Consider the following 24751-nt stretch of genomic DNA (forward strand, 5'->3'; position numbering starts at 1 on the left):
AACCATCTAGCAATGGAACCCGACGACCGGATAGGCCGAATAGATGCAAAGCAACATTCTAGAACCTATGGACTATGGTTACCGCATAATTCATCCTCTTGATCAGAAAATGTCCAGGGTGGATTCAGAATCTGTCTACCCTGAAACGATCCATCCAGAAATATGTTTCAATTCAATAAGTCAAGTGATAGTGATTTGACTTTCTCTGGCCAGGGTACTACTTAATTGAAAACACAAGGCATTCACCCTTATTTCTAAGGGAGGTCAATCCTATCTTGATCTGCAACTGACTACCACAAGTACTTGACTGGACCCAGAAACCTTCTGTCGCTGGATTAGAAATCCAAGTAGTTCGGCACCAAAGTACAGTGAGTTGCTTGCAAGCCACCGGTTGCAATCACAGGTCTAAAGGATACATATACCCATATCCACTCGGAACAACTCTTGACAAGAGAGAGTCCGTCAATTGGTCACGTTCAGTGAACGTACACTACCATTCACTTGTATATCATACTAGTATCTCTATACTCTTTGGTTTGGAAGACAACCAACAAATATGATACACAATCACCTACGCCCGATAATACTATCGTCCTATTAATAGTATATCATACGGTCATGAACATTTAAGGACCTGTGTGACAAAATCATATTTCATTACACAAAGCAGTCCTAAGGACTTCATCACATCGGAGTTTGTGAAGATGTTCTGGTGATGAATAAATACCATGTTATTTATAATTGATTCAAATACATTTACAATCAAAAATTGATTGGATTTAGGACACAATTCCCAACACAAAGTTCCCATAAATTGTGATAATACCGGTGCCATAAACTTAACTAAAAATCCAATTCAACATTCAAGAACTAAGCATATCGAGATAAGACACCATTTCATAAGAGATCATGTTTTGAATAGTGATGTATTGCTTGAATTTGTATATACTGAAAATCAACTAGCTGATATCCTCACAAAATCCTTGAGTGAGGAAAGATTTTTTTTCCCTTAGAAGAAGAATAGGAGTGATTGACCCATTTCAATAATTTATCCTTTACTCCTATTGACTTAAATCTTTCGATGACATATCTCAATTTAATATGAGTTCATCTTTGTCATATAAGCCTAGAGAAATTATTAGAATTCAATCTAGAAATATTTGAATTCAAGAATCTAGAACATGTTTAGACTAGATAGGGTTCGAGCCGACACGAGATGGGACTGCGAGTCGACTCGAGCCATTGTGCGAGTCGTCTCGAGGACGGGTGGACGATTTTCTTGGAAAAAGCTGTTATCGGTAATAGGAATGAGCTGTCCATATTAAAGCTTGAGCTGACTCAGTGATGGGACATTTACTTTAGATACGAAGCCGACTGTTCCTCTTCTCTTTCAAGCCTCCTTCCATTCGTGACCTAGATCTCCTTCGGTTCTTCCTAGATTTCTCAAAAATAAAAACATTCCGTAGGAAAAATCCGGCACAAGCGACTCCAGATGAAAGAAGGTCCACGCGCCAAAAAACCAACCCAACAGAGTCCGTAATCCCGATCTCCCCTTCGCCCTTGGCCGAGAGAGTCATAACCAAAGGTAGGAGAATCGATTTTAAATTTCTGGAAAGGGAAGGATTTACAATAGGAGAAAAGTTGAAAGGCTTGGGTTGGAATTTCATTTGCTCATTGGATTTACCCATCTACCCTGACCTAGTTAGAGATTTTTATAGTTCCTTGAAGACGGATACCAAAATAGGAATGTTAATTAGCTCTGTTAGAGGAATTGAAATGATAGTGATTGCACAATTGTTTGCTCGAACTCTGAAGATGCCAAATGAAGGAATCACTGCTTCAATACATGCTGATAAAGGTGCGGCTCTTAGAGCAATATTGGGTACTGGGAAAGAATGAAATAGGTCCTTTGGAAGCCATTACAGCAGCCCATCTACCTGTCGAAATGAGGCTTCTTCACAGCATCCTAGGGAGAATCTTGCTCCCCAAGACGGGACGTTTTGAAAGATTGACGGAGAGAGACATTGCAGTCATGCACCCTGTGTTGATAGGTTCTCAGCTAAACTTACCTAGAATGATGATGATCTATATGAGAGGCAGCCACAAAGACCATGCTGAGTCTACCCTATGGAATGACTCTCACTTTATTGTTTAGAGTATTTGAAATCGTCATCCCCGAGAAGGAGCCACAGATAGTACTCTATCATGCTGATGTATATAATGAAAAATCCTTGCACATAATGGGGTTCAGAAAAATGAATAGAAAATGGCAACGAAAAGAATCTAGACAACTAGAAGAAGGTGAGCCTAGCCGAGCACAAGCAAAGACTGCACCCCTCACCTTCATCATCTGACTCTCCCTATAGCTAATCTTCAGAATCATCTAAACAGCCGGCGGCATCATCTATGAGATTGGATGATGATCAGATGAAGAAAATGATCAGAATAATTACAGATGAAGTGGATACCAAACTGACAGAAAAGATAGAACAGGGTATCCAGAGGATTGAGACCATAGCTCATCTCCAAGAGGACCGACTCCAACGCCTTGCGACCGATGTAGAAAGGATTGCCACCAGTCTGGGGCGACAGCCAGCAGCATCATCTTTCAGAGGTCGTCCTTCTAGAGCGATAGCTGGCAGGCATTCTCGGCCTCCTCAGTGCACATGGATTGCCTCCCATACTAGATATCTTAGGTATTTTCCTAGAGGTCCTCCTTCTAGGGCTAGTAGTCCTGAAAACATTACTTCAGATGAAGAATAGGTTGACTTGAATGCAACTGTTTTTGGACTACTATCTCATGTATAGATCCACTAAGCTTTTACTGTCACCATCATGTGATGAGCATTTTGTACTCACTTATACATCACCGATGTAGTCCCTCTTTTGCAATGCAATGAATATCCGTTTGGGCAATTTAACTTATTTTGAGATCATCTCTCTTATTCTTATTTGACTTGAATGAAATCTACTTCAATTTTTGCTGATGACAAAAAGAAGGAGAAGAATTAAATATAAGAATGCATAGATTGAGGGGGAGAAGCAAAAACAATGGATGAATTATAATGAACTAAAAGCATAAATTCAGACTGAAAGACCCTTGATAATTACGAATGAAAAGACAAGACTATAGTATGTGACTAAAAGCAACTCATTAAGTAAAGTATAAGCAAAACAATTGATTGCATATTATCAATACTTATACAATTCCAAATGAAAGGGGGAGCTTTAAGTTTGAAGTTTATTGTTCATACCTTTCAACTTTTTGGATAAACTAAATCAACAAACATTGAATTCATTTTAATTCTTTTGACTTAACTCATAGTATGTGTAAATTAATTTGCATATACTCAGTGTTTTGTTATCATTAAAAAGGAAAAGATTGTTGAGTGATTGTTGTTCCCCTATTTGATTTTGATGAGCCCAAAACACTTGAGTATATTTTATATTATACTAATGAATTCAAATAAGTGTTTCAGGAAAAATATTGTTGAATGTGCTCGAATGATTTTAAAAATTGGTTCAAGGGGCTTTTAATTCCACCATTACTATGTTTGGAACCAATCTCAATTTTCACCCTGCACTCGAGTTGACTCTGAAAGATTCTCGAGTCGACTCTGGCACAAAGGCTGTTAAATGGCACACACTCGAGCCGACTCTTACTTCGGGCGAGTCGACCCCCGATGGATTGACAGAAAGAAGAATTTCTAAGCACAGAGCGCGAGTCGACTCCAAGAGCAAAGACAGAGAAGTATTTTCTGAAGTACAGTGCCCGAGTCGACTCCAACTATGGACGAGTCGACTCCTACAAAAAGACAGAAGACCAGCTTTTGAGCTAACTGATAGTGAGTCGTCTCCAACTGATATCGAGTCGTCTCCGACTAATATCGAGTTGACTCCAACTATAGTCGAGTCGACTCCTACCAAAAGACAGAAGACCAGTTTTTAAGCCAATTGATAATAAGTCGTCTCCAGCAGACATCGAGTCGTCTCCGATTAGTATCGAGTCGCCTCCAGCTATGGACGAGTCGACTCCAACAAGAAAGACAGAAGAATGGTTTCTGTCCGACTGAGACCAAGCCAACTCAAGAATTTCACAAGCCGACTCGAGAAGATCATGAGTCGACCACATACAGATGCGAGTCGACCCCAGAACGGTCTCTAACAAAAAACAGAAAGGCAGCCGAAAACATCCAAGCTTTAGAGTCGACCCCACACAGATTCAAGTCGACTCCAAGGACCAAGTCAGAGAATCGAGCCGCCTCCAATACGAAAGACAGAAGGTCAGTTTCTAATACACTGAGATCGAGTCGATTCCAACTGTGTTCGAGTCGACTCCAACTGTGCTCGAGTCGACTCCAACAAGAGAAGATAAAAAATCAAAATCAGGTTCTGCACACTGAGACCAAGTCAACACCTGAAGGCTGCGAGTCGACTCTCGTTTGGCGAGTCGACTCCTAAATATCACGAACCGTCTCCTGAAAGAAATACCTGGACATTACTATTAAGAGATAGAATAAGCGAGTCATCTCCTAAAGAACACGAGTCGTCTCCAGTTTCAGCCGAACTATCTCCTAGTCACGCGAGTCGATTCCAATCTCAACGGTCATATTGTCAGGCTACACAGTAATGTCAGAACGGCTCTATTACCCTCTCCAACAGCTATTTTTCAAAAAGGAGAGCCTTGAAAAGTGTTTAAAAGGAGATGGGAGACAAGAATAAAATATCCATTGAAGAGCATTCAAGTTTACATCTTCCCAAAAGAAAGTTAAGAGCTTTTTTTGAAAGGAGAAAGGGGAGTTACTACGCTCATATTAATTTCAGAATTACTCCTCACATTCAAGGCTCATTTATCCGATCCTCAACCACCGGAGCATTCAAGAGAGGATCCAAAAAAGGAGAAGCCACATTTTTCTCTAGCATAAAATCTGTTTGAGAGCTTCTATCCCTTTTATATTGTTTATATATTGCTGTAACTTATATACTCTATTTTTTTTTGTTCTTGATTTGATCAGGGGATTAAATCAAGGGGTTTAATGGTTGTGGGTAAGCCTGTGTAAAATCAACATTGTGTAGGTTATAGTTGGTAATCCGGAGAAAACCAACTGGGTTGGATTGTGAGCCCGTGAAAACAATCAGGTTGGTTCTAGTCGGTGAGCCTGTGAAAACCAACCGAGTTCGTTGTGATCTCGTGAAAACAAATTAGGTTGTGAACTTGTAAAACAATTGGGTGTAATCCTAGGAATTACAGTGAACTCCTAAGTGAGGCTTGGGGAGCGGATGTAGGAGCAAGGTTGGCTCCGAACCACTATAAAATTTTGTGTGTTTTTGAGTGTCTCTTCCGCATTGCTTTATTCATAAGTTGATTTATCTTTCTAGATTAAAATCAAGAAAGCTTTTATAAGATTACTTAAAAAGTATCAAAATTTTATTAAAACCCAATTCACCCCCCCCCCTCTTGGGCTGTCTACTGGGCAACACCTTGTCTTCGGCCTTTTTCTTTCGAACATCCTTTCTTGGCTTCTTCTCGGTCTTCTGCTTCTTCGCAGACTTTTTCTTCCAGGTAGACTTTTTCTTGGAAGTAGAAGTCAATTCGACAGCAAGAACTGTGCCCCTTGAACTCTTCAAGGCTCCCTCAATTGTTACCAACATGTTTAACAATTCAAGTTTGGTGCATTCAATCTTGTTCATGTGATAGTTTACTATAAACTACCCATATAAAAAAGGAAGGGATTGCAGGATCAAATCGGTTTGCAATTCCTTGTGCATGTTTATGCCGAGCTTCTCAAGCTCTTCCAAGTCCTTTATCATGGACAGACCATGATCATGGACAGACTGCCCATCGTGCATCTTAGCCTTGAAGAGCCTCTTGGACACTTCAAACCGAGCTGTGCGACTCTGTTTACCATACAACTCTTGCAAGTGATTCAATATCCCTGGCAGTCTTCATGTTCTCATGCTGGTATTGTAGTTCATTGGACATGGATGCCAAAATGTATCATCTAACTTTATTGTCATCATCCGTCCACTTAGCATGCGTCTCACGCTGTTCAGCAGTCGGACGGGCTGGTAACACCGGAGTATCATGGTCCAGTACATAACCTAATTTCTCACAACTTAAAACAATTTTCAAGTTGCAGAGCCAATCCTTATAATTGGGTCCGGTCAATCAGTTGTTCTCAAGGATACGGGTCAAGGAATTATAGGCTGACATTTTTATTTGCAGAGTAAAGATTCTAGTTAGAATTTTATACTTGAATTTAAATTTATATTTATTTTAGAAACTTTTAAAACAAACATCTTCCACTATTTCTTCGAATCTCCTACACTCCTTTAGTAGAGAAACGAAAACTTGCGACTCTAGGTTTCAAGTGGGGTGCTACGGTTCCACCAATTTACATGTCACCTCACCTAATAGTTATTGGTGATATATAAACGATGAGTGTACAACTTTTTGTACAATGCTTCTTAAGCAAGTTGTAGCCTACTTGGTCTCCAAGTCATAAGGGCCTCACCTAACAGTTATTGGTCCCGTTTCTTGGTTAAGTCAGTCCCACCATATTTTTTGCAGAAGTAAAGTCGTCATTGGGTCCTCACTTAATAGTTATTGGCGTCCAACCCCACCTTTACCCCCACAACATCTCATGCTAATAGAAAAGTCCAGTCCTCCGATGCAACTTGCCCACTGTGTCCAGCCGAGACAAATTAACACCGAAAAGACCTTAGCAACTCTACTACAGTGGAAGTCCTCTAGACTTAATATTAGGTAATCAAGTCTTTAGTGATTCCAACTTTGAGCTCTTCATAGAAGGTAATCAATCAATTGGCCAGATAAGCAGGTGGGAGGCTCTCCTTACTCAGAGAGTAAGGTCCTAATTAAGTAACCACCTTTAATGCTTTTGTAGACACCAATTAGATCAATTAATCAAATATGGCTAGCTCAATATATCATTCACTCTCGACTGTTTGAGAAGATTTTAGATCTCGATTAGGGTTTATATCTTATGTAAATATGAAACTCCCTTCATATGTTATGCGTTTACATCTTATGTAAAATGACTTATTTGTTTAGATTTACACCCTATGTAAATATGAAACCCTTTCATATGTCATGTGTTTACATCTTATGTAAATGACATTTTAGTTTACGTTTACATCTTATGTAAATGACCTAACCTATTTGGGTTTTTATTCACATCTCGTGTAAAGATTGTTTAACATACATACACATCTCATGCATATATCAATTTTCTTTTAAGCATAAGCCTAAACAAAATTATCCTTTAATGATCATGAATCCATGATTTGATCATACCTTATGCATCTTATGCATATATCAATTTCCTTTTAAGCATAGGTATAAAGAGAAATTTATCTTTTTATGATCATGAATCTTTGATTGAGCCTTATCACATGCATCTCATGCATATAATTTCAGATCTGAAAGTTTTAATTATAATATGCTATCAACTAAAATTTTGATCATGCAAGATATGATTTTAATTATTGCAATCTCATTGTTAATTAAAAACAACATGCAAGATCAAGATTTTAAAACAAAAATCTGCATGTTGAAATTTCAGCACGCAGAAATTTCAACACGCAGAAATTTCAGCAAGCATATAAAAAATTCAGATCTTAATTAAATCCTAATCAAGCTTATTAATCTTAATTTAAAATCCCAAAAATGCGGCTCTGATATATCCAATGGTGGGCAAGGCTAGATTTCACTCGATAGAAATCTAGTGGGGAAGGATTTCAGCACGACGATAGAATACATAACCCATTCTTGATTAAAGCAATCATCAAACCGTAGGAGGGGACTGCTTCCTAAATCCTTCTCCCACAGTTGGGTAAGGGGGAAGTAAATTACCCTAGAGTACTACCCGGCGACTTCCCTTGCCCGCTTTTGCTCCGATGAAGGCATTGGAAGTGCTGTTGATTGTGCTCCTCAAAGAAAGAATGTCAGTATCTGCAGTGAAGTAGGAATCCCCTGTGGAACAATGGTCTAGCCCCACGGACTAGTCGTTCAGTAGTCTTACAGAGCAATCACTCAATGGTCCAATTGTTTAGCCCTTCGAAGGGGCAATGAAGTAAGCGCAAGTGAGTTTGAAAGCACACTTTTCTAGCCAGCGGGTAAGATAGCAAACCAGACTGGAAAGAGCGCTAACGGTATAACGGATAAGAGTACCAGTAGTTCTGAGTCTCATTCCCCAAAGTAAAAGGAAGAGATAGGGAATCTATTCTATCCTTAGGCTAATGGTTTGCAGGCCATTTCTCTTCGATGTAGTTTGAGTTCACTTATATGCGGTTTTCTGGGTTCTACCTTCCGGTATGTTTTTCAAAAGGAAAGTGGATTCATCGATCCAGCCAAGCTGCCAAACCTTTTTCTTATTTTTTGAATTTCACTCGCTATACTTTTTTCTTATTTTATTAACTCAGAATTGCTGTTTGCTTCTTCTAATTATATCAACGCTTTACTCCTACAATTATTTATTTGTTGAGATAATACTCCAGGAAAGGAAGGACTGTTTTGAGGATGAGTAATTACTGGATCCGCTCGTCTAACTAGAAAACTCATGGCCCCATGGGTAAATAAAGAGCTATGTCGACTCCAAAACCACGGCTCGTGTGTGAACCATCAAAGAATAATAACCATAAGGTCGGTACAAAAATACTTTTTTTTCCTGCTGCTCAATCCCTCATATCGCCCGGCTCTCTTACTTACGAGAGACGCAAGAAGTAGGTGCGAAGCCTTTCAAAGCCCAAACAAGCTTTCTTCGTTCGCACCTTTTAGCCTTTGTTATAGAAGTGGAAGGATTCGTTGATAGTTTGCTCTCTTGCTAGAGTAGGTATATGTGGATTCGGGTTGCCTAAGTAGAAGGCATGGAACTACTGATTCCCTTGCGATCTTGTCTTCCTAGTTACTATAGAAGGATCAGCGCACGGATCAGGCTGACTCGCGGAAATAGGAAAATGCTTGCATCTCTTTTATAAAGTAATTGATTGACCTTTGGCACTAGTTCTATTTAGAAGTACTTGGGATATATGTCAAAGGGAAAAAGGAAGGAAAGCCTTTTTTTTCTAGTCGCCCTTTATTTGCTAAGCTAATGTTAAAGTATAACCTGTTGAAGCTCAAAGCTTACAATTCCCCACTCACTAACACTCACAAGGAACAAACCAAACCTGCAACTTAAACGAAGGCTTTCCCAATGACACCAGCTCTCTTTCCCGTTGTTGGGAGCATTTTGGTAACAGGTTGTATACTAACAATAAAAATTCCAGAGAGAATAGGTGTATATGCGCCTTAAAATAAAATAAAAGACTTTCGGGATTGAAATTTGAATTAATTTAATTGAGCTCGATCGAGCCTTTGAATTAGAACTAGAAGGTAAGGCCAAAGCCTTCTCAAGTCCCAAGAATTAACAAAGCTCGGATCTCATCAGTCAAAATGAACTGATTCTAACTGGTCCGTCACTTCATTGACTTCGTTAAGATGCTGTCTGAAACTCCCTCCTTCGGACATCTTCAAATTGAACGATACCTTAATCAAATGTACCTTGTTTGCTGTAGATGGCTGTTCATACATACTGGAAAGGGCTGCCATGAGAGATGTAGTCGTCTTCTCATTTTTTATGGTGAAAGCAACATACTTCGACAACGATAGCCATATGGTGCCGAGTGCTTTCGGCTCAAGTATCTTCCGCTCCGAATCCTTTTCAATTAGAAGGTGAGGTAAGTCAATGCTAGTGAATATAATCCTAATTTGACACATGGAAGGTGTAAGATAGGCTCCTTACTGGACTGGATTGATTGATAGATTCTATGATGTACGGCAATGAAAGAGCCTTTAAACTCACGATTTACCTTATCTTTGGGTGGAACTCTTGAGGCTTGCAAACGTGCCTTTTCTTTAATTTGCCATACAATGTGTTTGGGGCAAGATCCGTCATACCGATACCGGTCGGCGTACCGATGGCAGCCCGGACCAGTACGTACTGGTCCCATACTGGTCTGTACCGATCCCATATCGGTTCTCCAATGATAAGCTACTGGTACCGGATTTCACGCTGATCCGGTACCGGTCCCAAGCCGGACTGGTATGTACCGGCCTGTACCAGCTGGTACGGACCAGTACGGCAGACCATGGTTTGGGGGTCTAGTGCGACCAGTACTCCTGCTTAGTCTGATTGTTCATCTTGCTGGTTCCGTGAAATAGATCGTTACACCTTTTTTCGAAATAGCTACAATCGATCCTACCGGCCTTCCACGTTCGGATCTACTGATTCGACAGTGTCTCGAAGCCCAGAAAGCTTGGAAGATGCCTTTTTCGTAGACTGTAGAAAATTCATCATATTTTTTTTCAGATTCTCAGGTTGCTGCTCTAGCGTCTGCTTCGTCGGGTCTTGAATCGGATGTTTCGTCTGCTTCTCCAAGACCTTTATACTCTTCTTATGGTTCAGCTGATACTCCTATAGCCCTTTGCTTCTTGGCTTGCTTTGCTCTTCGAGCTCTTCCTTCGAGCTGTGCTCTCTCTGCGCGCGCTGCTCTCTCTTCGCGCTTCCAGGGCCAAGGGCCACCCATAAAAGTTCGATGCAGGAACCTTTTTATAAAATAGAAAGCCCGCGCGAACGTGGTCTCATAGGATAGGTCAGGGTCGACCTTGAAGCAAGCATTAGTCGTTCATCCTCTATTCAAATGCGAAGTGTTGAGATATCCGGGCTGTTAAGCCAAGGACCCCCGGAGCTTCGGAACCGCCCATTTAGGAGTTTTTCTTCGCCTTGTTGCAAACCCAGCCCCTAGCCCGGAGATGAAAGCTGCAAGGATTTTACTACTATTTGAGGTAGGCATATTTTCTCACTTTTGGAAAGCTTACAATTCATAGGCAGGCCAAAGAATCCCTAGCTTCAGAAGTGGCAATTGCATAGAGAACAGTTGCAGGTCGAAGATGAACCTTGCTGTTTAGTTTCTGCATGACAAATACGATAGATTGTGTTACGCGAAAATGACGCCATGCCCGATTTAAAGATATAAATATTGCTGCTTACTCCAATCCTAAACAAGCTTCAAAATGCAATAGGCTAGAGTGAGCAGTAAGAAGAGAAAGAAAGCAGTAAGCCAATTAGCCCCCCGACAACTAGAGCATAAGCAGACGCAGCTAAAAAAACTAGATGTCATAGGCTAGCTCAAAACGTCGAGGTAATAGCTTGAGGTCCTAATCTGACTGAGTTGTATTTAGGATAAGCGGGAAGGCTCAATAGAACGGGATCCTCACGTCTACAATGGAGCTTCGCCTTGACTACAAAGTTTAGGGTGCTTCACTCATGCGGCTTTGCTAGATGGATGCAGAATAGTTGGATGGAGTCTCGCTCAGTCAATTAGTCTAGCCTCCTTTCCGAGTCAGATTTTTTTCGGAATTGTTTCTTGTCAAGTGAAAATGGAGATTCAAAAATGGTTGGAACTATCTGAACACGACGTTTTTTGGGGAGTCGGCATCCATTATGTGGAAGTTGGGTCACATCGTGCCCAACGTCCCGGGGCGGGGCACTCTGACGATGAAGAGAGCAAACAAAGGCGAGTTTGAAATTTGCATTTGTAGTCTTGTTGCACGGTAGAAGAAATTCTATCATTGCCCTATCTGAAGACGTAAGGCGAGGCCCTGATTTTGCAATGGAACAGGAGAAAGGGGAGTGTGGCGGGCGGGCACCTTTGCTTCCGAAAAACTAGTTCCACTCGACCTCCAGTACTGGGCTAAGAGCAAGGGAGGTTCTCGGAAGCTATCTTTCTCTCCGGAGAAGGAATTACTAAAAACTCTATGAGAATTTGAATAAGGTAAATGAAGTCACCCCTTTCCTGTAAGGTTAAGGACGGAATTACAACTTTTCATTCTCCGATAGGGAAATCCTTTCTCCGCTAAAAGCTCCATGAGAATTTGCTAGGAATAAGGAATTGTAACTCTTATGGAATAGTCCCGAAGAAGGAATTGGCATAAGGAATACAATAAGGAATTACCTCTTTCCATTAAAGATAAGGCTTTTCCTCTTTCCATTTCCAAATAATGGTGGCGGAATTGTCACAGGTGGGAATTGTCCTCTTTCCATTTTAGTAAGGAATACTGTCACTCAACTGGCACGAAAGATGGAATAGTTTTTATTTACTTTGAAATAGTCAACTCTGGAATTACAGTTTTGAATTGTCACTCTTTCAATTAAGGAATTGGTCTAACCTAAGGAATTTGCTAGGAATTGTCGGAATTGTCTTTTATACCTTTTCCTCTTCCTTTTATATAAAGAATTTTTGAGTTTGTAGAAATTCAAGACTAAGAATAGCAACCGTAACCTTACGGATCTCCTCCTCAAAATGTCACAGGTAAGTTAAGGAATAAGGTCTTGTCCTCTTTCCGAAGAAGAGTGTTACCCCTTTTCCTAAGATAAGGAATACCTTTTCCTAAGATGCACCATCTTATAAGGAATTGGTGGAATTACATGAATTACTGTAAAAAGGAATTGTCCTCTCTGGAAAAAGAAAGATGGAATTCGACTTTTCCTTCCCTGGGATGGAATTGCTCTTCCTTATAAGACGATAATTTGAATAAGGAATTGCTACTCAAAACTCTTCCAATCAGGAATAGTTCGAGTGAATAAGGTAGTCGATAGAATAATCCGGCCTAAGGTATTGTCCGAGATAAAATCAATATTTTACAGTTAAGAAATAGTCTGAGTAAGCTCTCACATAGTATTTTACAGTTAAGGAATACGGGAAGTCAGCCCTTTCGAATTGAAAGAAAGTGTCTACAACTTCCTTTTCTGTTCGGCCCTTGAGGTACTAACTAACATGTATGTATTTTCAGTGGATTTTTGTCCTACACTTCAAGCTCGTATCTTCGCATCTTGCTTTTAGGTTTTATCAACTTGCATGCTGATGAGCTCTTTCCTTCGGATTCTGTGACTCGAGTAACAGGAGCTCAATGCTAGAGCACAAAAGAACGGCATCTCTCTATCGGATTGCGTTAGCCCTTTGGTATCCCATTGGCTTACCCCGACGGTATTTGTATCGGTATCTCGTTCTGATAGACTTGCTTGCGCATCTTGTCTTTGGTTTGATACATTTATAGTCCGCGCTTTATGTGGCATGGCCGGTGTACCTCCAAAGATGGGTTATCCAGGGGTCGAAAGTTTAGATATACCTATTTTTTTCAATAAGAAAAGCGCTTCCCTAGATCCCACAAAAGATCGTTGACAAGCCTGATCCCTAATCGTGGAATTGTGACTTTCGTTCCATTTCTGCCTCAGGCAGGATCAAAACTCTTTATTTTCGGAGTTAGATTTAAGCCCTTCTGAGTGATCTCTTTCGGCAAGGAGAATTTCTACCTTGTGGTCTTCATTCCCGATTCTCTTCCCCACCCATCGCCCATGTTTAACACGTGTTACAGGCTGCTAAAATGTCATTATCGAACTTGAGTTGGAGCTTCTTACCCTCAATCTCGATCTACATCCTAATAAGGAAGTAAAGTCTTCAAGTGCTCTCTGCCTCGAGTGCGGTCTTTCGCTCTATCTCTAAACATTCCTTCCTACCCTGGCTCCCTTCAGGGAACCTTCCTTCGCGACTCTTAATAATCACATACTGACGAATAAGGGGTAAGAACCCGCATTTACAAATAAATTCATACGGCGAGATAAGGAATACAAGGTCGATGAAAAAAATCCCTTACTACCCTTTCACTACCGTTTTTATTAGAACTTATCTAAAGAAAAGGAGAATCTTCCCGCTTCGGATGATGCCTCAGTAGCGCGCTTTCACCACTGCAAATTGTTCCATTCCTGCGGCTCATGGATATTTGAAAGCTGGCTTACGACAAACCATTTTGGTATTATTAAAAAAAAACTCTAAAAGACCCCACCTTTAAGCTTCGGACGCCCCTCCTTTTCTCCCTTGTGTGGCTCGCATGAAGGATGGGACAATCCCATCCTTTCATGCTCAAATTTTCTAATCCAATTAGAAAATATTTGGTCCCTCTTGATCAATTGAATTCTAATCCAATTAGAACCCAATGTGTCCTCCAATTTGATTCATGTGAATCCTAATCCAATTAGGATCCAAATTGGACTTCATGATTTAAGTTTCTTATCTAACAAAGAGTTCTAATTAATTAGACCTTCCCATCCTTATCCAATAAGGTTAAGTCTAATTTAATTAGGTCCAATTGAATCAATTAAATTACAATCTAATTGCAAATCCTTCTTCTTTAACTCACTAACTCTTAGTGGGTTAAACCAATTGTCAATCAAATTGACAATCTAGACCAATTGCGATTCTAAATCGCAATCCAACCATCGGAACAATCAAAACCTCTAATGTGTGTGACCCCATAGGTTCTATTCTGTCTGGTAGTGAGATATATTGTGATCTCTATCACAATATCATTGAAACTCCTTTCAATGGGTTGAAACAATTTCAACACTACTCATCAAGGTTCACTGATCATCAAGTAAATGCCTTTGAGTCCCACAATCCACTAGTGATACCTAGCAGTATATAATGGCAACCCAGCAGAATGGAATGGATGAACCTCTAGGTGCAGTTAGCGTATGATACAGTATCTCTATCGTGGATCCCGACATGATGGAGGTTATGGATAACTCGTCAAACCCCATCGTCTGTCTTATGTCAAATTTATTTGACTCAAGTTCGAAATTGAAAATTTCTTTTTTCAGAACTGTCCTGGCCGAGATCTTTCGTACTTAGTCTCATAAATCACATAGGATCCCTCCTAATCTATCAAGGTCGATAGATCCCATCTAGATGCAATCCTATCCGACAGTAAACCTACTGCAGCCAATTTGCACAAGGACCCTTAGGGCCCATGTTTGTGTGTTCGTCAAACTACAACAATCTCACCATGATTAGCTGAGGCATCGCAGGTCTAAGTACTAGTCATCTAACTGCAGCATCAAATAAGTCACTGACGAGTGGATAGACATCCAAGTGATTTCTTGTTTTGGTCACGCTCAGTATCCTTGTTCTCTAACGAACACTTGCACAATCACTCCAGTGTGCCCACACTGTGGACTTAAGACTTGTCCATCAAGAAAAGTGATCTGTGCACTAATCTCATCGGATCGATCACCATTCTTGGTGATGATCCATTGTTCAGGAGCAATTCAGAAATTAACTACCTAATGACACATGCCTTAAATTCTCAACTCTTGAGAATATGTGTTATTATCTTATTAATTCCTAGGACGATTCATGGACACATAATAACATGAATGAACAAAATGTTCAATTTTATTAATTAATAAAAGGGTTAAGTACAAATTGTATGTCCTAGAATAATTACAATGCGTCTGCCAAATTGGTTTCTAGAGCATACTTCTAACACGGTTGCCATATCATCTTATGATATGGGCAATGATGATAATGATAGAGAGATAATGCATCTAATGTATAGGAAGGATGTGGTACAGATGCATATGAATCATAGCCCTATAGTTCTGGTCAGCTCACCGATGAGTTGCAATTCACTCATACCACACAGGATACAAACCATGGCATACAATCTATAGCTTGTGAGGATATGATTGCATATAGGAGATAGGCCCCTCAAGATGGTTTCAAACATGAGGCTGATGTTGGAGATGACCTAGCCTGCAAAGTAGGATTCTTGGATGTATCTAGATTTGAATCATACATCGGATCCTATTCCACACGGCCAAGGTATGACTTGTATGGATATTTTTCATCTGAGAAGTTGTATTCAAGTGGATACTGTCCTTCGTAGCCTCAGCCAGATTATGGGCTAGAATATTCGCTACCTCAATCTTCCCTTAGGATGGCCAATCTAGTATCAAACATTGGATCAATATCAGGCTGGCTATCTAGGAGGCTCGGATTATTGGATGTAGTGGTGGACAGATTATTGAGGTTGGAGTCAGATCCCAAGTCTAGACTATAACTCGGATCTTGACATCTGTGAGTGACATGGATACTCTACGAGAAATTAGATGCCAATAAATATTTTGTAATTCAAATATTTGACATATGCATATTCAATTATATGTACTCACGCATTTGATTATATTATAATTGCATTCATTAGTCAATTATATCATATTCGAAACTAACCTGACATGAAAAAACATCAAAGTAGCATCATAATTGAAATTCAACCAACCCTAATCATTGAAATAATCCCTCAAGACATAAAAATGAAAAAACAAGGCGTAGCGATACACTACAGTGTATCGATTGTTGGTATGGTACTGAATTGGTACTGTACCGAACCGATCACCAACTGATATGGCACCCGGTATCGGAGTAGACCTTGCTACTCATTATGTAAACTTTTTAACCTAGAAATTTCTGTTAGAATGACTTCAATATAAAGTAACAAGAAGTGATCAAAAAGCTGATTGTTACGATGAAAAATAGTGTTATACATATAGCTTACGGTAGACAAGGCAAAACCATATTAACATGAATCAAAGATGAAAATGTTGGATATTTTTCTTAAAAAGATATATGATTGCTTATAATGCAACTTACCTGAACAAAGGTTAGAGTAAAATCTTTTTCGCCACTACTTTGACGTTTATTACTAGAGCGGTAAAAGAGTCCCGAAAACCATGACCGGGGTCCAACCATAGCATCAGCTGCAACAACCATAAATTTATTAGCTAGAATAATATATTATTGCATAATGTCCAAAGCTAGCCTTTAAGCAGACTTATTTTTTACAGTACAAGGTCATTACCAGCTCGATCAAAGGTTGCATGGTCTCATCGTAATTAATGATTTTCCAAACTCACAAATGGAATGAAGATAAACAAAGAAAAACTCATGTAAATTCAATTGTATGTAAATTTACTCTACTTTAAATTGTACTCATTAAACAGCTGAAATTTACAAAGGTTACTACAAAATAGTGGTTGAGATTTTTTTTTTAAATAAGAAAGTCAAGTTTAGTGTAAATTGGAGTTTACTTTTAGTAGAGTTATATCAAAAATGACCTAGTTAGATAATAGGTTGATTTAGAAGTCTTAGATTCATCAGGGTTGTGTAAACATCTTAATATTCCTGATTGGATAAATAACAACATTTTTAATTGATGGGTTCCACAAAACACCACCATCATCATCATCACCATCATCATCTTTTTCCTTCATTCCTCTTCTTCCTAATAATTTCCTGCATCTGTGCTTTATCTCAAATTAATATCTTGTATTTCTACTACCAAGTTTATCATGGCTGAACAAAGAGGTTATCTGCACAAAAGATGAAGGCCATAAGTTAATGACGCTAGGTATTAAACTAACTATAATAAACCAAAACATGAAAAAATATCAAGATATACAACCACCCAATAGGATCAGATTATTAGGGATAGGAGGCACGAATAGTACATCACCAAGGGTTCTTCCCCTGTTTGATCGAGCTACTCAAGGAGAGGTTGGTGTTCAAGTAAAGAACAACACAATTATGACAAATGATTAAAGACCTGCTCACTGAAGATCCCAAAATCAAGATCTAAACATTGATAGTACATAATAAAAAATTATTTAAGCTCCGTTTGGTAGAGCTTTTGGTGGGTCAAAAAGCACTTTCTGACCCTTCAAAAGTACTTTTGGATGAAATAGAGGTGTTTCGTAAAAAAATCGAAAAGCTATTTTAGCTTTGTTAGAAAGTCAAAACAACTTTTGGGAAGAAGCGGAGCTTCTCCGGAAAAGCACTTTTAGCATACGTCGAAAAGCTGTTTTGATTTATAAAATTTTTTTTAGACCAAAAAATCATAATAAAATACTATAATTACATAAAATATCCCTTTAAATTTATTAATATATAATAATAACTATAATATTTTATATCTTTATTATCGTATTATACTATAAATATAATATAATATTATATTATAGTAATATTATAATATATCATATATTTACGTATTAATACATATTATATTTTATTATGTTATGTTGTATAATATTATGCAATGTCCTTTATGGTCATTTTGTCATACCAAAAGTGCTTTCTCAATTTGTTTACCAAAGATATATTAAAGTTCCACAGTACTTTAGAAATATAGTTACCAAATTGCAAATAGCTTTTTATAAAAGTTCTACTTCAAAAAGCTCTACTTCAAAAAGTTCTATTTTCGAAAGCTCTACTGCCAAACGAAGCCTTAAATCTTGGCTAGAGTAGGCCATGTAGGTGTACTAGCAACAAGAGGCAAAAAAGCTTAGAACCATTTGTTTTCTCCTTCTTCTTTTGTTTTTTGCATTGGAGTTGGGGGGTGGGGGTCTTAGACAAAACAATTGGTCCAACTATAAAATTTGCCTAATAGTTGATATCATCACTGATCATAATTTTTGAGCTCTAATCTAAAGTTTGGACTGGATAGGCTACCTAGTCGTCTTCTTATAGATAATGGCATAGGGACTATCTGGCCATCAATTTAGGGTCATATTCCAATGCGAACTCAAGGTCTTAACATATATCAAATATGGAAAGAGGAAAGTTGCTGATGGCAGTCTCTGATTAACTGTCTTAATATTTAAAACAACATATCTAAATAAAAAATAATATTTATTTAAAATTCCTTTAAAAATGCCACACCATTTTCATATTTGCTACCTATGGTGTAATGTTACACATGGTTTTATTATTCATCTGAAACAAAAATATGTTGACATGGGTCAGAATCAGTCCAAATTTGAGGTCAATTTTAGAGTTCTCACTGACACTAACCTATAGGGCCAAATTTGTTGTATATATGGGGTGTTTATGCTATTCTATTGCCGTCTTTTCATCTCTTTAAATGTTGAGTAACATTTTATTCTAGAAAAGAAACATCAATTACAAGTTTTCAGATGGAAGCTTTGCAACATAAATTTCCAAAGAAATATAAAGGAAAAAAGTAAAACTTTTGATATATTTACCATTTGAAGCTCCAATATAATATAATTTTTCAGATTGGCACCAAACAGTAAATTGAAATATTATAATTAAAGACATGTTTTTTGAACTATTATTTTTTTACTGTTTTTGATTATTTTAGTGCATAACTGCTGACATATGCAATGTCCTAAATAACAGATATATTTAAAAAATAATCTACTTTTTATTATTTCTAACATCTTCACTAATTTTAGTTGATTTTATTAGAACACTCTATAATTTAAAAATAAAATTGACAAAATTGGAACTAAAACCAATAAGGTTGTGTTTGGCTCAGCATAGGTGGTTGGAAGTGAAGGCTGTAAATTGCCCGAAGTGACTTCAGACCACCCATAGCTGAAGTCACTTTGGAACTTTTTCTGAAAATCAAGGCATAAATTAGGCACTTTGATGACCACTTCCACCAGACCAAAAACATGGAAGCCGCTTCTGTGATCCGGCTTCCTTTCATTTTGAGCCATTTACAGCAAACCAAAACATCGTAAAACTGCCGAGACTTAAATCAGGGTTAAAACCAAATATAAGTAGTAAAAACATTGTTTTAAAAGGAACAAGTGCTCTGAAAAGCAAGTAAGATCATTTGATAAGAGACTGAAAGATAAGTACAAAAACAAAACTTCAGTCTTTGAAACATATGCTTGACTCTGTAATCCATGACCATAAGTGAGCTACATGTCATTTGTCAAAAGAATGCTTTAACTTGTGGGACTTTTGTAAGCAAAGCTAACCCATTGCTCAGATACTGTCAGTAGGTTGGACTCAAACTGGGAGGATGAGGCTACCTGCTTATATTTCTCATAGGACCACCTATCTCAACGTTACTTGAAGCAAACTTTGCAACAGTAGCAGCCTTCCATGGACATCAAAAGTTTGGACTCTTTTTTTTTTTGAGGGAACAAAAGTTTAGGCAAACTGGAGTTTTTCTTTCTTGCATTTCCTTTTTTGCTTTCAAAAAAGGATTTTCCACAAATTGGGGAAACAAAAAACTCTTTTCTGGAGACTATTTCAATCTTGCTAGATAAGAGTTGTCTCTAACTACGTTTGTTATTATAACAGCTAGCAGCATGTCATGCATCATGAGGCCACAAAGCTGGCTAGACCAGCATTTGTCATATCTCCAACAAATTGTAAATTTGACATGGAAATGCTAGTCCACTTGTGTAACTAAAATTGACATTTAATCGCAGTATGGTCTTCGATATTTGAAACATTGAGTTCATATTAGCACAAGGAATGCAACGTTCCAATTAACCAGGTTGATGGAAATTTAAAGCAAATAATAGGGGGAAAACAGCAATGAATCAAATGCTGGTGAGGTGGTCATTGCACTCTACACCAGTATAAGTGCTATGCACTATCAGAGCATTAACACATTTTGATGTTACCCAGACACGTAAGGTTTGGGCTTCAAGATGTCATGGATACTTGGACAATTTGTGATGGACCTTGACAATTTAAATATCAACACGAGGCCATTGACATTGCATATCAACCTCTGGCATTCTGTACATGTAAGTCATCAAGTCTATAATGACATATTGTAGATATTTTATCAATCTTGTAAAATTAAGGAGTAATAGGCCTAGCCGATCAATTATGATATGTACACACCAATACATATTTACAAACATCTGAAAGGCATACACATTTCTTGGTGTCATAGTTTTAAATGTTCCCGTGTCTGGAATCTGGATTCTTCTGGTTATGCGCATCGGGCTAATGTATAAATTATGAGGCTCTTAACTTATTATAAAAGAGAAATCTCACACAACGAATTTCTTCATATAAATTCACGAAGGAACCCTGAATCAAACAAGCCCAGGAAAGAGACATAAGACGCAAGCGCAAGGTTGATTTCATTGCGAGATTGTTTAAATACGCTGATAATTAATTCGTCAATGGTGAATAAAAATGGTCTTGTCACTTACCGGGGAGGGAACCAGGGCTGCCAGTGCCCCATCAGGTAGGAAGAGGTTCGAAGTCGGAGGAAACAACGCACCGTCCCTCCCTATCAATCTATCTCTCCCTCTATATTGTCAGATGATGCGATCTGTTGATGGCTTGCGAAGATGCCAAAAGGATGCGCGATCTCAGTCCCTCTTTTTGTCAACACCACCGACGAAGGATGATGATGATAAGGTGGAGATGATCGATCCCAGCTGTCACGACACAAGGGTGGACGCCATTTCTCGTCCAAGAATCCATCCGATCCCACCTGTCCGAGGAATCAAGCAAATCTCCTCTGTATTGCAGAAAGAAAACTGAATTTTTGAAAGAACTTATCAAAACAATTGCGAGTAGTCCCAATCCTGTGCCCCACCAAATCCTCCTCTCCCTCCCCTCTTTCTCTCTCCTCTCGCTCCTCTCCCGCAGAAAAACCGCCGATTCCGTCTGCAAGTCCGCCCAACCGTTTAACTTCTCTCTCTCAAACCAAAATGTCTGCCGAATTCCCTCACGCCCTGTCCATTACGTACCCCGTATAGGTAAAATCTTGGATCCCCCATCCGGGTTTGGGTTGCATCTTTCGCGCGAAAGAAGATTTCGCGACGCCGACGGGTGGATGGCGCCCCGACGGGTGCATCCCGTCTGCAACCCGAAGCGATCTTTGCGCAATCGTGGATTGGTGAATCCTTCTTTCTCGCGGAAGTTAACGCGTCTGTCCGACCTCCCCTCACCACGGACCCTACCTAATCTCTTTATTTTTTTTATTTTTATTTTTATCTTCCAAAAATAAATTTGAACTCAGGACCTCTTTGCAAAAGGGCAAAACAAAAAAACAACTTTTGCTGGTCCATCCAACCATCCAGGTCCATGGCTGCCGTTCCATGTGCAGTTGCTTCCACTTTACCTGATCCCATCTTATCCCAACTCAAGTTCAGCATGGTCATAAATATTTTTAATCAAAATTTTAACAGCATAACCTGCTGCTTTGGTGATCAACTGACCGCGTGTGTGTATATACATACATACATACATACATATATATATATATATATATATATATATATATATATATATATATATATATACATATATATACATATATACACATACATATATACACATACATATACATATATACACATACATATATACACATACATATACATATACATATATACACATACATATACATATACATATATACACATACATATACATATACATATATACACATACATACATATACATATACATATATACACATACATACATATACATATACATATATACACATACATACATATACATATACATATACACATATATATATATATATATACATATATATATACATATACATATACATATCACTACAAAAGAAAGGATATCTTCCTGCGCTTTGTTTGGTCTTTACCGACGTTTTTAAGCGTCGGTAGATTTTCTGCCAACGCCCCCCAAAGCGTGGGTAAGAGGTCGGGCAGGTGGGCGTGGGCTCGGTTTAGGCCGACGCGTCAGAAAAACGTCGTGGATCTATGCCGACGCTTTTAAGCGTCGTTCTTCCTCGAGGTAACCGACGCTTAAGAGTGTCGGCGAACTTGGACCGACGCTTCAAATGGTTGGTTTCTGTCGGACTAAACCGACGCTTAAAAGCGTCGACTTATGGTTCTTGAGCGACGCTGTAAAGCGTCGTTAAAGGCGTGCCAGGTTCGTGCCACTTGCTACTTCCGATGCTTAAAAGCGTCGGCAATAGAAATTTTTTTAAAAAAAATATTTCGTAAAAGCAATTTTTAATACCCTGTATACATTAAATTCTAACAAAACAAATACACTAAATCACATAGACAACAAAATACACGTCACAAACAAGAACTTTTCATTCAAAATATTCATATTATCATATTTGATTACATTGTACTTAAAAAACATTCTAAAAACATACATCTCAAATTCTAAGTACACAATCTACGATGTATCAAGGGTCGACGGCATCATCATCTCTATGAGTAGATGAAGTATCAGCAACCTACAAGAAAAAAAATACTTTTGAAACTAAAAATACGGAAGTCATCATGCTCATACAAGAATAAATTATAATTACATAAAATATTCAAATAGATTTAGTTATGTACCGGAGGAGCAAATCTCTGCAAAAAAGATGAAATATGGTCAAGCTGATCCTGCAAAGATTGTATCTTCAACTCTTGGCTCTGCTTCAACTCCGCCATATCAATCATATGACTGCCTCATCTCCTCTATTCTTGTCTCATATGACTGATTTTTTAGTGCCATCTCTGTCTTCAAACTACAAACCTCTGATGTGCTAGTATCTTGTCTGGCATCTTGGTATATCGGTTCACTGCAGACAGCTGAGTAGGGGTAACTCCGACACCGTAACCCCTCACGCGACCATAACGTTCTGGGCCCATCAATTCGGCATAGACCTGAGCCTCGACGTGACTAGCCGCGTCAGATGATGATGACTCCCCGACACGCTCTGAAATAAGAGTTGTAGCTCTTTCCTATATCTCTCAACGATCATACTTATCAGGGTTGCCGCTCGATCGAGGTTTGAGGGCTGCTCGGACGGCGTCGGAGAGGAAGGAGGAGGAGGAGATCCTCGGGCGGAGGCAAAGCTAGAGAATCTGTAAAAAAAGAAAAAAACACCCACGAACACACGAACAAGAAGAGGCGGAGAAGGATGAGAACAAGCGAGAAGGAGGGAGAGGAGGGAGGAGGAGAAAAATACCTCAGGTGGAGGAGGTCGGCGTTAGTCGGTCGGCGCCGGAGAGGAGGGAGGAGGAGAAAAATACCTCAGGTGGAGGAGGTCGGCGTTGGTCAGTCGGCGTCGGAGAGGAGGGAGGAGGAGAGGAGGTTGGAGTCGGATGGTCGGCACCGGAGAGGAGGAAGACGGAAGCTAGGGCAGTGCCAGAGAGGAGGAAGACGGAAGCCGGAGAGGAGAAATAGGGCTCGATCGGGGTCGGGTGCTGGGTTTTGAGGGATTCTAACCTTAGACGACGCTTATAAGTGTCGTCTTTGATCGACGCTTATACGCGTCGTGTATAAGCGTCGTCCTAGGTCCAGTTCCCACGCTTCCCAACAAGAATTTCGCTAGAGGACTGTGACGACGCATTTAAGCGTCGTCAATTCTTTCAAATTGCCGACGCTCTTAAAAAGCGTCGGCAAAATTTGGCGCGGCAGAAAATTTTGCCGACGCTTTTTCCTAGCATCGGCAAAAAAGGGTTGGCTTTCTCTAATTTTACTGTAGTGTATACATATACATATACATATACATATACATATACATATACATATACATATACATATACATATACATATACATATATATACATATACATATACATATATAGAGATATACATATAGACATATACATATACATATATACATATATACATATACACATATACATATACACACACACATACACACACACACACACACATATATATACATATATCCCATCTCTCTTTCAGATATATATCCCACCGTTTTGTGAGAATGTTTTGCTTTCACTAGTCTCACCCGTTATGAACTTTGTCAAAATATTCACACAAATGAAGGTGACTGACTTCGTTTGACTAGGTCAGTTTGAGAAACATATGAAGCATTAGATCAGACAATGAAATATTATTTAGCAAGCTCAAAGCATAAAAAAAAGGTACTATTTGTTTATGAGACTTTTGCTTTCTGGGACACTTGCTCTCAGACTTCCTATGAGGTGATTGTGTGACGACAGTTTCAATTAAACAAATATAGAAACTAAATAATAATAAGAATATAAGATTAGGAGGTTGACAACTGAGAATAGAATTGGTTGGTTGTCAGCTCCATTGG

The 24751-nt window shown here is 38.9% G+C and overlaps 1 protein-coding gene across 10 annotated transcripts in view; it reads right to left on the reverse strand.

The window, feature by feature from the left end:
* LOC103708382 (ELMO/CED-12 family protein) overlaps positions 1-21625 on the reverse strand; it is a 71854-nt gene extending 50229 nt beyond the window's left edge. For 5 of the 10 annotated variants that reach the window (XM_088719280.2, XM_088719279.2, XM_088719278.2 and 2 more), the window contains exons 1-2: positions 20883-21576; positions 16546-17264 (exon numbers count right to left, since the gene is read on the reverse strand). In XM_088719280.2, the coding sequence (XP_088575406.2) occupies positions 16546-16665 (120 nt within the window). In that variant the 5' untranslated portion in view covers positions 16666-17264; positions 20883-21576. Of the gene's footprint in view, positions 1-16545; positions 17265-20882 lie in introns of all 10 variants that reach the window. The other 5 variants (XM_088719282.2, XM_088719281.2, XM_039119454.3 and 2 more) reach the window with 3 other exon arrangements.
* Positions 21626-24751: the final 3126 nt, after the last annotated feature.

This window comes from Phoenix dactylifera, chromosome 3 (genome assembly GCF_051530095.1).
Source record: "Phoenix dactylifera cultivar Ajwa chromosome 3, Ajwa_hap1_PhDact_Kaust_v1.1, whole genome shotgun sequence".
Taxonomy (NCBI): domain Eukaryota; kingdom Viridiplantae; phylum Streptophyta; class Magnoliopsida; order Arecales; family Arecaceae; genus Phoenix; species Phoenix dactylifera.